The sequence below is a fragment of the Lagopus leucura genome, unplaced genomic scaffold, assembly GCF_019238085.1.
Source record: "Lagopus leucura isolate 7727_CA_CO unplaced genomic scaffold, USGS_WTPT01 Super-Scaffold_100159, whole genome shotgun sequence".
Taxonomy (NCBI): Eukaryota; Metazoa; Chordata; class Aves; order Galliformes; family Phasianidae; genus Lagopus; species Lagopus leucura.
The window spans coordinates 34,799,749-34,818,920 of record NW_024962335.1 but is presented as its reverse complement, the minus strand read 5'-3'; the positions used below and the strand labels follow the sequence as shown (position 1 = coordinate 34,818,920).

The window sequence follows — 19,172 nt, the reverse complement described above, 5'->3', positions numbered from 1 at the left end:
GCTTCACAATCACATTCATTATGCTTATTCATGCCATCACTTTTTTTTTTGGCAGTACGTGTATTTATGAACAGCTGTTTTTAAGGGTAAAGGACAAGAGTGAAACTCTTTGATGAACAAACACCTTGAGAGCTCACTAAGAAGTGCAAACACTTTCAATGCCAGTGAACAAGGTTTGTTAGTTATATAATGTTGTTAAAGTGGCCCAAGATAATTCCTCATCACTCAATGAGGCCCAGAGATGCCAAGAGGTTGGACACCCTTATATAAAATAATATTATATAAAAATTTATATATAATATAAACATTATATTATATTATATAAATATTATATAATATATATAATATAAATATTATATATAAATATATATAAAATTATATAACAAATAGTGTTTATTTCTTTGTATGTCTCTCTTATAATCTGTACTCATACTACTCTTACTTCCCTTTTGGTATGCTCTTAACTTCCAGGAATATCAATTCACAGTAGATCTTCCCAATCCTGTCTTAATTACTCATTTCCACCTTCATTTTTATTTCCAACAAATCACTCCCTTCTTCCCTAGCACACCTTGGTTCCTATTGATGGATAGTATTAAGTATACAACAAATTTAACTTTCTTGTGGTAAGAGATTTGGTCTGAGTTAATGTCTCGAAAACTAGGCAGGAAAAGAAGATGTTGCAGTCACCTGCAGGATCACCTGTGAGAGACTGAGGTGTTGCCCAGCCTCTTCCCCGGAAGGTCCTAGAACAACAGACAGTATATGTGAACCACGTAATAAAACGTATAAACACCACTGGATGACCACAACTGTCAGCAGAGACCATAGCTGGATCCACTTTTTCTCCTTTTCACTTTACTTTCACTGTTGTAATTCTGTTGAGTCTTAAGTAAATTTGTGATTTATCTCAAGTAATTGTCATCAGTCCTGGTTACCAGAGAATTAAAAAGGTAATCTCACCCTAGCCCACCAAGAGGATAGGACACTTACTCTCTAGCATGACCTTTGATTTACTCAGATACACAACAACTGTACAACACTCAGTGTGGAAGCAACAGGAATTTAGTTACCACATCTCCCAAGAGGAATTAAAAAAAAAAAAAAAAAGCATTATATTTGTATAGACAGCCAAAGGCACTTCCAACTTCATAGACCACACACACTCCCACAACATTGTTAAGACTTCGTACCATATGATTTTACACTGCGACATTTTGTCTTTCTAAAAACTGGCTCAATTTGGTTATTTTCTCTTAGAGAGTAAATGTAAGATTATTTATTTATTTATTTATTTATTACCAAAAAAAGAAACATACCTTTTTAATTTTTAATTTTTCTTCTTCAGCAGCACAAAGATTGATTTCTAGATTTGCTAGAGTTTGTTGAAGGCAGCTCTTTGATTCGTTTGTTCTCTGTGTCTGAGCATCATCCGTAGCAATGGATGATGTGACTAAAGACTTATCTTCTGTTAAATTCAAAGAGGCAACTGGAATATCTACTTGAATCTAATTTAGAAGGAATACAAAATGGTAAAAGAGATAGCAAAGAGAATTTAATATTCCAGTCAAGTTAAATTTCATTTCCAATTGAAATTACAGATCTTAATAAATGTAAACAAAAAGGTTATTTATTTGTAATCATACTTTGTTGACATCATACATATGAGAGGGTGCATGGATAATGTGCTAGCCAAAAAGAAAGCTCCAACAATGGCACAGTAGCTAGAAATTCTACTCGCATTCAAATCAATTCTTCACATCTCAATTTCTTTTTCAAGAAATACTTTGTAGAATGCTTTTAAGAAGGAGGCTGACATCAGATACTTCCGTTCTGAATGAGGTCAAAATACTAAAAATATGTGAAAAGGGGACAAGAGCGAAACAAAATTCATTGGTCTCAAAGCATCAGGCTTGCAGACAAAAACTCTCCATGGATTAGTCACTCCTTGTTTTTCATCCAATGAAGAATACAAACAGTAGCCATAGAAAGTGAAGTGATTAAATAGATTTTAATTAAAATCAGAATACATTTTTTTAGCCAAAATAAAAATACTGAGAGTACACCAACAGAGTAAGAGTAACTGAGACATGTCTGCAACAGTTAGCTAATGCTATTTCTGTAAACCGCACAAGTGCAAGAACTGAAACAGAGGCCTCTTGAATGTACTACGTAAGACAGAGAGTACATTAACGATACCATACTTTCAGCAAAGCATAAAAATAAATTAGCCAAAATTTTAAATGTTTCATGGTACAACTAACAGAAGATACAGCTTCATTTTTTTTTCCCAATTGAAAAAAAAACATCAAACACCTTACTTGTTTGTATAGCTGCAGAGGAATTTCAAAGGAAAAAGCTAGTACATTAACTTCAGCTACCATTTGTTTTCTAACAACTTTTTGAAAGCTAACAGCACTTGAGATTTAGGGGGGTAGCAAAGGAACATCTCAGTATGTTTTTTAGGAGAGGACTGAATGGTATGATGTAGTCCATTCCCCCAACACATTTTATTAAAGCAATCACTAAAGTAATCAACCGACTTTTTCATTACTAGATTCAATGAAAAACAAGCAAAAATAGCAGAGACCTTGACTGTACAAGAATGTGTAAGGATCCAGAATATACAACAGGCAGAAAGAAATCTGCAGTTTGTTCTCTCAATTCACTTTCTGTCAGAAACAAAGAGGATCTAGATTTGGCCTGGGACCCCCAAAATAAGGACGAGGACCTGTTATCCAAAGCCAAGAGAAGGCCAAAACCATGATGAAAGGGCTGGAGCACCTCTCCAATGGAGTCAGGCTGAGAGAACTGAGCTTGTGCAAGCTGGAGAAAAGAAGGATCCAATGAGACAGACTGGAAGTATTTAATGGGGACCTACAGGAAAGATGGGGAGGGACTCTCTTAACAAGAAGTGTAGTGATAGGACAAGGGGTAATAGTTTCAAACTAGAATGAATTATTTACTCAGAGGGTGGTGGAGCACTGGCACATGACGCCCAGAGAAGCTATGAATATACCTCACCCCTTGGAGGTGTTCAAGGCCAGGATGTATGGGGTTTGGGCAACCTGATCCAGTGGGAAGTGTCCCTGCCCAGGTTGGGTAGGGCTGAGATTAGATGATCTTTAAGGTCCCTTCCAAACCAAATAATTCTGTCACTCTTTGATTCTCTGAATTTAAGAGAAAAAATAAAATTCATTCTAATTAAGGGGAAAAATAAATATTAACTCTCTAGCTGTAATATCACTTAAGAATTAAACAGAAGTATATCTTTACAGATTTAACAGTAATATATATATGCACACACACATATATATGTACAGAAATTTTTGCAACCAGTTCCTATTTTCATTCCTAGTACTATAAACAGGCCTTTAATATATCTATCAATCTTGCAGTCCATACCAAACCAGTATGAAATCTCCCAATTGGAAGACTTACACACTGTTCTCCTATGTCCCAAACTCCTACGGAATCAAAAGCTTACTTGAGAATCTAAATCACAAAAATTAAAGGGCCAGCATTTGCTCTTAAAACACAAACTAAATTTGTATAGAAAAAATGTAATGCTCAGATATTTAATACATCAAGTTATCCTGTTGAAATACAGATTGTGATTGCTGCTTTACCTGTTCTTCAAGAACAGCTGAGTTTATCACATTGTTGGCTGTTTGAATAGATGTTGCCACATTATCACTTGATGAAGTGAATGAGTCAGAAGGATCCAGGAAGGATGAAGGCACACAGTGCTCCAGAAGAACATCAGGAGAAACATTCTGAGCTATATGGACTTCAAACTCTAATGCAAGAAATAGAAACAGAAAAACAACAAACAACTTGAAGATGCATTCAAAAATTATGTTTCTGAAATCTAAAATTTCACAATAGCAAAAAGTTTAAGGATTCATAGTCAAATAAGACTATGTAACTTTCACAAACTAATTGTGCTGAAATGTAACTCCATACAAAGTTTGTTTATTTTTAAGTACTACCATGTTAACAACATGCAAATTTATACAGTCACACTAAATTTAGACTTGTAATTTACAAAGAGGTTTCAGGAGGCAACTGCTATCCTTATCTATTGTCTCTTCTCAGAGCATTTTAGTTTTAGCATGATCTCAAATCAGTTTAATTCAACTGTAAAAACATATTTGCTAGTTCCTAACTTTTATAAATTTTTACCAAGACACTTGATAAAAGCAAGTATTCATTTTAGAACAGATCAAAAAAATAACAATATAGTTATCTTTTGATAACAAGTTGGTAATTTTACAGCTAGTAAAGCAAAAATGTAATTAAATATTGGTGCGAGTTCTTTCATAGCAATTGCCATTTATGCTGCAAGAAAAGGAAGAGAGGATATTTACCAACCCTGCACTACAGAAAATAGAGTGCTTTTACGACAGATTCAGATACACAGTAAGTAAAAAGAAATCTTTGCTTACTTTCTTAATTTAACAACAAAATCCTATGATCTTTTATTTTCACAATTCTGCCCATACACGATGTTTCTGTGATTAAAACTGTTAGCACAAACACAAAAACCTAGTGCAACACTGATTCCCAAGTTGTTACCATCCATACTTTGGTTATGATTACTAGAATACAGCCACTGTTCAAACAAATAATTTATCACAAAAGTAAAAAACATGAGACTGGGACACATAAGACAGCTTTTCAAATTACACAGTGTTTTTTTTGTGGAACTTTTATAATCAAGTTGAGCTTTCAGTGACTTTCAATAATAAAAGTTTCAAATTTTGAGGAGAAAGAAAAAAAAATAAAAATAAAAATAAATTCAAAATATTCTCAATTCCTCAACTGTCAAAACAAAGCCTGGAAAACAAGGAGCAACAAATGATACCCACTCTGAACACTATGTTTTCAACTAAAACACATGATCCACGTGATCTTGCAGAAGACAAGGACTAAAGGAAAAAGGACAAGGAAAAACCTCTGAGGTATCTTTTTTTTTTTTTTTCCCTCCCAACAAAGCTTTTGCTTTCAGCAGCATGGACTCATCATTCTAGGAAAATCTAATTAGTATTTGCTATGTCTGTAATTCAAGCTCTCAACTTTTTTTTTTTTTTTTTTTTTGTATTTAACAGGTGATACGAAATTGAATTAGTATTTTAGTTCAGCTTAAAACATCCTTATGAAGATCATCCTTCAATCCTGAATAATATTATGCTTATGTTTCTCAAATTATTATGCTTGTTTTGTACTCCTAGATTGTGAGTGTCTTGCTGTGTTTTCTCTCCAAGAGATCCTGAAGTGTTTAACATCCCTCAGAGGGGTGAAGTAAGCTGAAGAAGGCCTCAGTTACAGCAGGCAAAAGCAGCAATGTCAGCTGTGTTGGTCTGCCCATTAATCCAGACTCATAAATTCATGACTAATTGCCTACCCCAAAACAGAGTTCTGTGCCTTCCAGCTACTCTCTTACAGAAAAGGATACTCCCTGCCCCAGCTTTCAATTCTTAAAGGGCCTACCCTTCATCCATTCCAACATTTTAGTCATTTGAGCTATCTCCATTTTGTCTGTGATCCCAGTGAGATCATAGTTCTGCACACAGCCTTCTAATTGCTCCAGTTTGATCATCACATACTGTGTTTCAATGTAGCAGACACTCCAGAGAGGCCCCGTTAGTACTGATTTCTCAAAAGAGAAATGAGAGCTCTGCTAATAACTACACGCATTTACTTATTTATGTGTGCATACCTGGGGTGATCCCAGTTCAACATCTTTTCTATTTCCATCTACTCAGACCCTTTGCTTGTCACTCTGTTCACCATTTCCTCACACAGTCACTCCTCCCCATCTCCTAGTTTAAAATTTCATGAACTAGTTTTGCTTTTATATTTTTAAGGTTCACATATTACCGTTAACAAACATGAAAAAGAATTTACGCCATATTGGTTCAGAATACAGCCTACATTACAGATTAAAACTAAACTTTCACTTACATCATCTGATAATTCACCTGCATACAGGTACAAACAGGGTTTTTCTTTTTCTTTCAGAGTAACAAAATTAAGTCTTACAAAAGGAAAACAGATTGGTTCATAACAGTCTACATACATTGCTCTGAGAGTAATAAGCCCTATTTGTGTTCATGGAAATTGCAACAGATACAAAGAGCACTGTATGATGGAACTATCAAACTTTGTAACTGTTTCTCAGCTGTTTCACCAACATTAGATACACGTTTTCGTCAACGATGAACAACAGCCTGTACAAAGAGTCTGTACACTGTGTTTATAAAAATCTACATGGCTGTCCAGAAGGTGGTTTATCTTTCACTTTGCTGTCATTACAGCTGAAATGCACCATCCACCTCTGAAACCCACCACTCATCACCTCACTGTGCTGACATCCACTGTTTGGCCTCCATAAACATTCAGCAAACATCAATGAATGCCAGTGGGTGCCATTTTTCTGCATGGAGGAATTCAGTGACACAGCTTTGCTTCATACGCACTACCACATCAAACATCATTTCGTCAGACTGATCCTCTGCTGTCATCTGTTGCATGGCAGAAAAATGTAATGGAATACTGGTGGGAAGGTTAAATCTCTACTGCCATACCACCAACATCTGCCTCTGACATTGTGAGCCAATATAATAAAATGGGAGGCATTACATTTAGATCAGCCTTCATTCTCAGCCCTTGCAACAAACCCTCCATACTCAAAATTGAGAGTTTTCTTTGAGTAAAGCAGTTCCATTTTTTGTTTTTGTTTTTGTTGTTGTTGTTGTTGTTGTTTTAAATCCATGATTGACTTAAGGGCCAATCAGAATTTTAATTGGATAAACTATACTTATCTTTCTCACTTGTATTCCTCAATGAAGTGCAACTTTGAGAAGTACAACTTCTGAAAATAATTACTCAGAAACATTCTTATGCCAATCTTTCACTCTCATCCACTATTTTATTGCATATATACACTCATGCACTAGCACTTACAATGAACAGAGAACAGTAATACATTATTAACAATTTCAACCCTGGGCTTTCTATTTATTGTTTTTCAAAATCAATACCTGTAGGAAATGCTGCCCATGGAATAGCAGGAGATGTAGTCTGCTTGTCCCCATTTCCACACTCATAGCTCTCTGCTGCCTACAAACACAGAAAAAAAAAAAATTATACATTTTATAAAATGCTATACATATAAAAAAAGTTTAAACTTATTTACCAAAGTTTTCATATAGTAGACAGGAAAGTAAGTTTCTAAGTAATTTATCTAATTGCACTGAGCATGCATCTTACTGTCACAAAACTATAGAGTTGAATCAAATATAAATAATCTATGGAGCACATACAAGGAGAGCGTGTTAGAACCAGAGAACTAAAAACTCTCAGTCAGCAACATAAAAATGTCTGAGCAATGAAGCAATATAAATGTATAATGTATAATAGACCAGATACATGGTATGTATAGAAGTATGAGAGACATGTTTATCGTTGAACAAATATGAGCTATGTTTAACAAACAGAAATTTAGTTTGATGTTTGATGTTTAGTTTGAAATTTAGATTGATGATACTTGAGAATACACTGCTTAGGAAGTTAAAGATTAAATAAAATCTATTTGTCATCCCCGACTTCAGTACAATTCCAGAATAAAATATTAGTTTGCATTACTAAAGTATGTAACTATTAATTTGACATTTTCATGAAGTTAACAAAATTAACAGAAGCAGAGGTGTAATATATTTCTTGAAAATAATACTGTCAGAACTGTTTTCACATAAACAGTTAAGTTTCAAAATTAAATCAACATACCTCAAATCCCCCAAAATCATCATCATCCATTTTTCAACAAGTACTACAGTATGGTAGAAATCCTGATTTAAAAACAAAACCAAAATCACCAATTATTTACATCCTGTTTACAATGCAATACACTGCAGGATAATGAATACACTTCATTGGTCAGTTTCATAAGACAAATGTCTCACAATCAACTAATTTTATGATCAACTAGGAGTCAAAAGAAAGAAACCTGACTCCTACATTTTTTATGTATAATAACTCAGTTAATATACTGTACTGTTATGTATAATAACTCAGTTAAATGACAGATGGATAAATACTTGGATACAAATTCCTAGCTTATCTATTGTGCTCTTCCTAACCTTATCACCTTCACATTCAGAAAAGAGGATTCAGCCATTCAATGCTCAACTCCAACTCCACAAGCTATCTGCAATCACCCCACTGTACAAATTACACAAGACATCAAGAGTCCTATAAAAAAGAAATTAAAAAAAATTCACACAGAGGTTACAAGGGCTAAAGCTGCAAATTTCCTTTAAGAAGCAAATTTTTATTGATACAAGTAAAAAAAAGTTTGAACTTTTAAAGTTGAAATATGAAAACCTTCAAGAGAAAAGATAAGCACAATACTGAACTTCTCAAAATAAGACAGTAACAAATGCTTTTTAAGATGGAAAAATGGGAAAAATTAATTTTAAAGTTATGTCTATTGCTCTGAAACATAGCAGTCAATTCTCTAGTACCTACGTAAATGATACTAACAGCAACACAATCCAGTTTATCTGAATATTAAAAAAAAAAAACAATTTCAGACCATTAGATTCTGAAATAAATTATTTTCTTAATAATGAACACAACTCAATTTAATGATACAGAAAAATATGCACTATAATTTACAGCTCTGTGATCAGGAATTAAAATATAAAACACTGTCTACTCTTAAGTTGCTTTTCCAAATCAGCACTGTAATTAAATCAAATTTTCCTATTTATTCTTAGCTGTCAGCACAAACTGCAGCTCAGAAAAATCTTGCAGTGAATTTCTGGAAATCTTTTTGCTACCACAGAGGTCCTTCTCTAGGTTTCATGTAGGGGTTGATTTAGATTTTACAAACTGATCAGCATTTTTGAGTTGTAGCCCTAAATTCTGTGGTATTTTGAAATATTTATAGTTAAGCTGACATTCCTTTTACAAAACTGCAAGATAAGTTGGGTTACTTTCATTAGCAACGTAAGATATACATGGCTGTTCATGGAAGGGTATTATACAGTGAAAAAAAACTCACCATGGTATGCAAATGAAGGATACAAAAAGACTTTTTTTTTAATGTCAAAACACTTGCAAAGTTAATTGACTTCAGTTTATAGGATGGTGAAACTTAATACTACGAAAGCACATCTTCAGAAACAGAAGAATTCAAAAGGTTTGGAGGACATCTCCAGATTTGTGTCAAATTGGATACCTTCAGTTTATATCCTCTGTTGAAAAACACTACCAGGAAAAGCTTAAATAAACATCTTCCGAACTTCAACATATTTATTTCCAAGTTCTTATTGATAAATTTCAATTAAATCACTATTGAAATGTAAGTAGATCTGGTTGAACTAAAAAAGAGCATGATCCAATATTTACTTTTGATTTTCAGAACTACACATCTTTTAGGGACTGCAAATGTTATTTTGCTTCTGAGGGAGAAGGTGATTGGGTATTTTTCCAGTCAGTATTAATCTTAACTGGTCCAACATTCACGCATTCTGTTAACATTCAGAACTTTAATATGCTACTGAAAAATATGAAATACGCAAAGATAAATCACAGCAACAAAAGAGAAATTGGAACAGCACTGCAAAATCAAGGCAGCCATGTATAAATGAGAAAGTGAACATACAGTAATAAGTGGCATTCCAAGACAAGTTGGCAACTATAAAATTTAACCTGATCTTTAATCTGAGGTACTGAAAGGAATCTGAAAATTCTGGATGAATTATTTTTACTATAGAAGGCTGCTATGTTAAATGAGCCCTCCTCTTGATTTAAAAAGAGCTTCATTGTGGAAAAGAATGTAAATTGCTACATATATAAAATCATAAGAACACTCAATAATTGCATTCTGTTTAATTTGAATTAAAATGTACAATAGTAATAGGTTTTTTGGCATTAATGATTATTGAAGTACTTCTAGTTTCATTTAACCCTGTATACAGCCTGATCTACTTTGCAACAGAATTTTTTTTTTAATATACTTAAGACAGTTGATTCAGCTAACAAAAATGTTTCTGTAAAAAGGTGAAACAGCTTTTTTAACTCTTACTTTTGTTGATGTGCTTGGAAAAGTCCAAACTAAGTGCTGTAGAATAAACTCAGTCTTAAAAACATGTTCCTGAAATATATCTAATACTTTCAGTGTGTGACATACTTTCAGAAGGATCGTGAGGCCCTGCTTTCACGGTCTGTATTCATTCTGAAAATCAAGATCAAGCGAGCTTTTGCCCTTCTGCTTCAGTGTGGCTTAGTACCTTAACAAGGGCTTATAAAGCTACGTAATAGCAACGTTCTAAACCTATTCAAAGAAACAGCATTCATATAGCAATCAAAGCTAAAAATCTTTAGAAAAGCAAATGATTCTTTATCTACACTATGCATGTCATGGCTTCAGGTGCCATAGGCTGTACTAGAAGTTACTTCAAAATACCACATTCCAAATAGCAGATTTTCTCACCACAGAGCAAGAGATACTCTCTTTTTCTCAGAACCAGTTGTTAAATCTCAATGGGATAAAATACATTCCACATTTAGTACCATGTTTTATAACACAAACTGGAAGAAATTCAGAGAACTTTTGGAAAGGCACACTGAATTAGAGAAGTCGGGCTGAGGGAAAACAAACAAGAATCTATAAAATATGAAAGATAATATTCAAAGAACAACACCGATCAATTAATTTAATTTATCATCACATGCACCACTTCTGTGCAGTAAGAACAGATGTCTCTGTAGGAAAAACATGTATTAAACATTAGCAAGAATTTCCAAAAAGGCAACAACAAACCCCAACAAGAACACTTCTAAGAACTTAGAGATACATAACATAGAATTAAGTCACTTTTCACACACACGCTTATTCTTATTGGGTCCATCATCTTTACATTACATTTTACATATAGTATTCATAATTTTGAGATCATCATCAGATTTATCTTGACTTAACACTACCTTGCTTCACAAATTTTAGCAGGCATTTCTTGGCTGTTTGGCTAGCACAGTTTTGAATCATGCCTCATTTAATCTAAATGGAACACAGGAAAAAAACTCCTAAAGAAATCCAAGAAGTATCAATGGTGTTTTCCACGTCCAACTGCTAATCCACTGATTTCCAAGTCTTCAGAGATTCCATATGAATTGTAGTCTAAATGGTCAACCAGCTAGGAAGGATCCCTTGCTATACAGAAAATGCTTTAATACGCTTAAAGGCACCTCTGCTTTTGAACAAAAGGCTAAGCTTCTGGTCTGTAAAAAAAGAAACACTAGCCTGCCTACATATTTTGTTTAATGAAGACAAAAAAAAAAAGAAAAATCAGAATGTAACTGCAAATTTAGCAGGTATATGAGTAAGCAATGTATAGACCAAGCCCTAATGAACTTGGACAAAAGACATTTCAGAAATTCAGTGGTTGACAAGTTCACTTTTGTTAAAGTCTTAGTATAAGAATTATTATTACAAGACACTGTCTTTCCAAACGCATATTACTTCTTGCATAAAACTTTTCTTTCCTTATAGACTGGGAACAATATTTCATAGAATCATAGAATCATTTGAATTGAAAGAGACCTTTAAATGTCACCTAGTCCAACTCCCCTGCAACTGGAGGGGCATCTACTGCTAGATCAAGTTGCTCTGAGTCCCCTACATACAGTCTAATCTTGAACATCCCCAAGGACGGGCCTTCCATCACCTCTCTGGGCAACCTGTTCCAGAGCTTCATTATCTTTATTGATAAGAACTTCTTGCCTGTTATCACCTCCCTGTCTTCCAAGTATCTTAGCACAGCTTCCAGAAAGATACACTCAATGACCTTCCCTGGCACTATGGTGAGGCTTACAGATTGGTAGTTCCCCGAGTCATTCTTTCTACCCTTCTAAAAAATGAGTGTGACATTGTCTTTTCCCCAGTCACCAGGGACCTCACTTGACTGCCACAACTATCACTGAGAGTGGTCTGGCAACTACCTCAGCCAATTCCTTCAGGACTCTGGGATGCATCTCATCAGAATCCATAGATTTATGGATGTTTAAGTTCCTTAACTGGTTGCAAACTTGATCTTTGCTCTCAGCAGGAGAGACATCACTTCCAGAGTTCCCACCTTTTGAATGATCCACTCAGAGAGTGTATGAAGAGCAGCTGCCAGTGAAGACTAAGGCAAAAAAAGGTTTTGTGGCATCAGAATTGAAAAGATTACATTAAGTGCTGACAACCACAGAAGGATTAAAAAAAAAGACAATAAACCAAACCAAACAACAAACCTGAAACAACACACACAGTCTTACCATGACTAAATGTGATCTCTTAAAACATGCCTGTTACTGGAATTAAGTAACTGTAAAATTAGGTAATAAGGAATCAACCTCCAAAATGCAGACTCACAGAAATTATGGTTGGAAAAGACACAGCAGGTAACCCATGCAATTTCCAAAACATTAGCTCTCCAGACAGTCATGTCCTACAAGGGCTTCAGAAATTACTCTCAGAGTCACACTTCTGTGAAAAGAAAGCTTTTCAAGGATTACAGAGATGTAAGCCCCTGCGTTTTCATTAAATAGTGGATTTTATTATCAAGTTTGTATGAAGCAAATCATACAATAATTCAGACTAGAAGGGATCTCAGCAGGTCATCTAGTCCAACTGCTTGCAAAAAAGCATGGTCAACAATGATAAGTTTGCTCAGGACATTCTCTACGACTGCTAACAACGCATGATGCAAGTATTCAAATTTAAAGTGTCTGTAACACAAGTGTTACAAGGAGTAGCCGAGGGAACTGGGACTGGAGGAAGCTCAGAGGACACCTTATTGCTCCCTACAGCTAGCTGAAAGGAGGATGCAGCAAGGCAGGAGTTAGCCTCTTTTCCCAGATAACTAGCAATAGAACAAGAGTATTGGCTTTAAGTTGTGCCAGGGGATTTTCAGGTGGGATATTAGGAAATACTACCTCTCACAGTGCTAAGCTATTGGAACAGGCTGCCCGGGAGGGTGGTTTCACTTTCCCTGGAGGGACAGAAAGGAAAGGGTAGATGTGGCACTGAGTGACATGGTTTAGTGGGTACGGTGATAATAGATTGATGGTTGGTCTAGATAACCTTAGTCCTCTTCTCCAACTTTAATGGTTCTATGATTCTATGAAATACAGACGTGTACATATCTGAGATGCTCACAGGCACACAAAACACAGCCACCAGCACTCAATCATCAGCTTAACACTCATCATGAGAACTTGGTGAAATCAAAGTCATGTTTTTATACACAGGAAGATGTGTAGACTTTCACAAAGAATAAGACAGAAAGAAAAAAAAGTAAGATGGGAGAAAAAGCCCCCTCCTTCCCAATCCAACTGTTTGGAGGAGAAGGAATGTTGTAATCCCTCCATAAATCCTGGTATTCTTCAAATCCAGAAATCAAGATTAGTAGAGATCCAAATGTTGAATTTAAAAATTTTTCATTTGTCTAATTCTATACGAATTCAAATGAATCGAGTCCTGATCTTTAAGGCAAATTTAAATTTGCTTTGATAACAGAAACAACTAATTTTGCCAGGTACATTCTACGAGCCACCATTAACTGGACCATAATTTTGAGAAAGCAGCTCTCTTAGTTGCATAATTTTGTACACTTCAAAGGAACAACTTAGAAAGCATGTGACTTTTAGTGCTGCTTTTTTTTTTTTGAGCTTCCAATTCTGAAATTCACCTTGCAGCAATGTTGTTTGTCATGAAAAGCTTTTGCAAACTTTAAAATCACCTAACCAGATACAGTAAAAATGAACTGGAAAAAATTCCTGCAAAGATAAAATGTACAATCTGCATTAAAATTTTAATATTTATCACTTGTTTCTGGGAAGTAAAGTATGTATCTGACCAGAGGCAAACTTCAACGAGACCATGAGGAATAACAATTTGGGAAATTTTACTGCATTCCAAATATAGTAAATGCAGTGTTTAAGGAATGAGAATCTTTATCAAAAATTACACTGGACTTCCATGAGAAATTAACAGTTCATGACTAAAGCATAACTAATAAATTAGTAATATGATAGGAAATTAGGATGATTATTTCATCTGATATTCTCAAAATGCTTCTACTATTAGGTACTTCAATTTCAGTACTCACTAATCAATCTTGGATAAGCTAGAGTTTTTTTTATGAGATCTATAGACTGCTGGCTAGAAGAGATGAACATTAGGATGACATTTTAAAAAGAAACACAAGTTTTTGTAATTTCAGAGAACAAAGTGTCCAAAGAAACCTAGAAATTCAATTAAGTTTTCTACTGTTAAGAATGCAGGGGGTCTTATTGTTCTCAGATAAAACCAGCACATTAAGGAATGTGACAGTAACAGGCAAACATTAATCTGCATCAAATAACATATGCAAAGTATTTGTTAATCTATTCCAAGAGCAAATTTAAGATTCATAACAAACAGCCAATAACAAAAAAACATTATACCTCCTAGGTCTTTTACTCGGGAGTCAAGCCCTGAACAAAAGGTGCAGAGCCTGTAAGAAACAAGAGTCTACGTTATATGTGTGATGTGATTATTTCACATCTAGCTTCATAACTCATTTTGAAATAACACTACTTTTGAACAACTCAGTGCAGTATGTAATAAAATAGAAGATGCAGGAGTTGCATTTACATCAGTTCCATGTAACAAGAACATCTTGTGTAATCTTGAGGACTTCTATAACTACCTTTCACAATTTTACTTTAAGAAACATTTTCAGAACAACGAAGCACAGCATAGGATTAAACACTAAAATATACACCTTTATAAGCATAATAAGGGTGGACAAAAATCTTAGTAACTATATACAATCATTAACTGAACAAAAACTTTTTTTACTCTTTCCTTGGATATAGTTCTTATTAAAGAAATTAAAATAAAACTTTTATTCATGAATCATATTCTACTCAGTTCTGTGGCATCACTCTGAGTACTCTCTGCACTTCTGGTCCCCACAATACAAAAAAGACTGTTGAAGTTCTTGAAATCACCCAAAAGAGAGCATCAAAGCTGGTAACAGGGTTACCAGCATGTATGTCCTGTGAGGAGAGGCTGAGGATACTTGGGCTGTTCAGTCTGGAGAAGCTGAAAGAAGATCTCATTGCTTGCTGCAGCTTCCATGACTGGAGAAAGCAGAGGTACCAGGCTACTCCTACTCCTGAGAACTGATGGCCACATGTGTGGGAATAGCACAAGACTGTTCCAGGAGAGACTCCGACCAGGCATTAGGAAAAATGCCTTTACTGTGGAGGCGGTAAACTATTGGAATAGGCTTCCTAGTGAAGTGTTGGTGTACCATGCCGCTTAGCTTTCAGGAGGCATTTATGCCCTCATTAATATGCTTTAACTTTTAGTTAGCCATGAAGTGGTCAGGAAACTGGAATTTTCTTTGTAGGTCTTTCTAAAATCAACTGGGAGCAAAAGGAAATTACTAGCAGGGGTAAACAACTTTCCCTAGATGCCCAACTGTATATGTAAAACTAAATGCAAAGCTACCCAAAAAGCTACTGTAAATGTAAAACTACCACATATATGGTGTGCATTTAAGTACAGGAAAGACCAAATATAAATTGAAACAGAAGCATTTTCTCCTGGATCAATAAGAAAGTGTCAACTCTAGGCCAATGTCTAAAATAATGCTCTATTTGTGATTCAGAAATAGTTGCAAAGCTTTACTTCAGAGTATTTCCTGAGTTAGAGATCTACCACACAGATGTACCATTTTTGACTCTGTATTAGACCACAATCCATGGACCACATGGGAACTCCTTGCCCAATCTTAAGTACTCAGGATTATATCATACCACAGTGATACTTCAAATTAAGAGGTTGAATGGAGAGAAGGTCTGTATAGTTTGGCTTCTAAATGCCTTTGTCACCGAGATCTACGTCAGGAAAAAAACAGAAAACAAAACAAAAAAAACCATAACTCACTAACAAGACAAGGACAGACTTAACTCCAGAGGGTTACCTCCTGACAAAAGCAATTTTAGTGACCATATTTACTTAGTCACTGAGGATTTTACCTGCCGTGAGTCTTGGTCAGCTATTCCCAACTTTAAGAACTTAGTGCTTTAAAAACAAACAAGCAAAAAAACCCATTTGATTGCAGGTATCTGGATACAAATGAAGACCATTTTAACTCCAGAGAAAGGATCTGTATAGTACTGCCATTCATCTGAACAAATAATGGTAACTTTCTCAGAATACTGAATTCTAACCATTCAAGATGTTATAGAAAGGCCTTCAAAGGTTTCCAGTCTTCACCACGATCAGTTTCTGTGACCAGACCACAAACTTCTGTTTTATCATAAAATAATCAACCACTTGAATAATTTTTAAAACTATTTAATGTCCCCTATAAGCCTTCTGCACCACAAACATCTTTTAACTTCAAAAGTCACAGAATTTATAAAATATACACAAACTTCTGTGATAAGTTCAGTAAAGCTGATATAATGAAAATATGTTGTGTTTTCTGAAAGAAAGGAACGCTAACACCAGCACAAGACATTGTTAGAATTAAAGAGCATTTCTGTTTTTCACAGCCAGGCATATACCTGTAATTAATCAAGTCCAGACGAACGATCTGTAACCTTGCTTCAGATGACTGACAATTTGAATCCTGGAAATATGTCTGTATTCTATAAATAGCTAAGAAAAGCTTGACTTGTCTACCATTAACTAGGTAGCACAGATCAGTCAGTAATCGCCCTGTAAACGCTTGAGCAAAAGTGACCACACTAGGTTCTAATGACTCACACTCAAACCATACTAGGGACCACAAAATTTTACAGAGTTCTCTTAGAGATGGACTGGTATCAGACTTAGACAGGAACAGGACAAGATGCACAGAAGAAATGCCAGAATAGTGAAAATTCTGACCTACTATTGGAATGGGTAGCCCATAAACAGTGTTGGCTCTTCATTCCTTGACATACTCAGAATTGAACAAGTCTCTGAACAACCTACGCTTTGTCCTCCTTTAAGCAAAGTTTTGGACTAGGAAACCTCTACTTCCATGTATGATATAAGAATCAATACTTTGTTTTATTAAGAACAGTACAGCTAGGAAATGTATTGAATCACAGAAGCAAAGGCTGTAAAAAATTAAAATTAAAATTAAAAGAGATCATTCTCCAGTTAAATTATACTATTAACAACTAGTATCTGTTCAAGAGCATTTTAGAATTGGGTTTGTTAATGACAAGTGAACCAATATCCAGAGAAGAATGGAAGGGAAAGTATATCTAGAAGTCTCCACAGACACAGAGGGGGCCACAAACAGCAAAATCCGAGTGAAATATTTTTATCGTGACTTCATAAAATAGTCTTGAGTAAATCTCTTAAAACAAAGATATTTCCTGAGGAAGGATGAGGTGATGCTAGCATGAAAAAATGTTTTACAAGTAAAAGTGCGTAGCGAATATTTATTATCTGGAAGTAATAGAAAACTTGGTTTATTGATTAATTTGCTCAAAATCTTTCAATTTGAACTGTGATTAGTTCAAAACTCTCAAAAAAGTTCATTAAGTTGCACAATTCAACTGTGAACAAGGAAATACATCTACAAATAGCAATTCTTTTTTTTTAATTATTATTTTGTTAAAGTTCACATTTCATAACAATTTGGCTCGAAAAAAACCTTTCATTTAAGATTCAGCAATCTCTATCTATGTTTTACTCTTGGTCTTCACAGACACAGTGCTTTGTTTCTCCTAAAAGAAGAGCTGTATTTCAAAACCAGACAGTAAAGAGTTCATGCAATTGGACACTTCGACTGTACGTTTACTTTTTGTAAATTGCTTACTCAGATGACACAACCTTTTTACTTGGAAGGAAATAAATAACTGGTACTAAAGCATCTACAGTTAAAGATTTTGGAATACAAGGACACACATGTTCTTCCATAACCTAAGACAAACCTAAGAAATTGAGGCTTCGAAAGTACAATAGAATGGTCATATTTCAAAGGCATTTCTACTTAAGTTATTAAGTTTCAACAACTTAATTGAAATAGTTAAGCTTCTCTATTGTTTTAACAACCAGCCTACCTGAATGCCATCAAATATTTTTACTATCAGAAAATGCATTTTTACAAGAACTTAAAAAGAAGAGTCTTATGATGAAGTGAGAAGCTTTCCAAGCATAAAAACTCTAAAATATCAACACAAGAGAACTTTGACACTGATTTAAATATCTAAAAATATAGTTTTTCACACAGTCTCAGTAACAGAGCATCACAGAAAAAATTTACTATGCCAACATCCCAAACTAAAACATAGGCTATGAATATACATACATACTCAAAAGAACATGGGGTAGCTTGAACAAACTAATAATATTAATTCAAAGTGGAGATCTCTTCAAATTAAACAATAAGATAGGAGAATTGGAGATTTTTTTTTTGCTTTTTCTTGCTTTTTATTTTTAAACTAGTGCTATGGGAAAAAAAAATCATCTAAAAATGTGAGCTTCAAAATTAAATAGATCCCCTTGATTTGTATTTAAAAATGAAGCTTTTCATCAAAACATGGAACAGTAAAGATCAAAATAAAGAACACTTTTAAATATAGTAGTTAAACATTACGAAAGAAATAGTGTTTTTCCTTATTTTTCCTATGTTTCAGAAGAGAAGGCTCTGGGGGTACTTCAATTACTTCCAGTAACTGAAGGGAGCCTACAGGAAAGCTGGGTTGGGATTTTTTAGAAGGGCATACAGTGAAAGGAAAGGGGGAAAGGGTTTAAAACCAAAAGAAGGTAGGTTTAGACTAGATATTAGGAAAAAATTCTTTACAGTGAAGGCGGTGAGACACTTGAACTGGTTATCCAGAGAGGCTGCGTATGGCCCCTTCTTGGAAGCATTCAAAGCCAGGCTGTATGGGGCTTTGAGTAATTTGGTCTAGAGGGAGGTGTCCCTGCCTATAGCAGGTGGAGTTGGGACTAGATGATCTTAAAGGTCCCATCTAGCCCAAACCTGATTCTATGAAGACTGAGATGACAGAAATTCAGGTTTCAAAGAGCGAACTATATGCAGTCTCGTATCTTTTAACTTCATTATTTACTGGGCAATTTCGCTGGTTTAGTCTACCAACTCACCACCGAAGCCAAG

General features: G+C 34.8%; 1 protein-coding gene across 5 annotated transcripts in view; it reads right to left on the bottom strand.

Moving 5' to 3' along the window:
* The window catches only part of CCDC91 (coiled-coil domain containing 91), a 143,648-nt gene that overhangs the window by 107,561 nt on the left and 16,915 nt on the right, over nt 1-19,172 (bottom strand). For 2 of the 5 annotated variants that reach the window (XM_042889909.1, XM_042889910.1), the window contains exons 2-7: nt 15,780-15,945; nt 14,503-14,552; nt 7,792-7,853; nt 7,047-7,125; nt 3,630-3,799; nt 1,320-1,508 (exon numbers count right to left, since the gene is read on the bottom strand). In XM_042889909.1, the coding sequence (XP_042745843.1) occupies nt 1,320-1,508; nt 3,630-3,799; nt 7,047-7,125; nt 7,792-7,821 (468 nt within the window). In that variant the 5' untranslated portion in view covers nt 7,822-7,853; nt 14,503-14,552; nt 15,780-15,945. The other 3 variants (XM_042889906.1, XM_042889911.1, XM_042889907.1) reach the window with 2 other exon arrangements.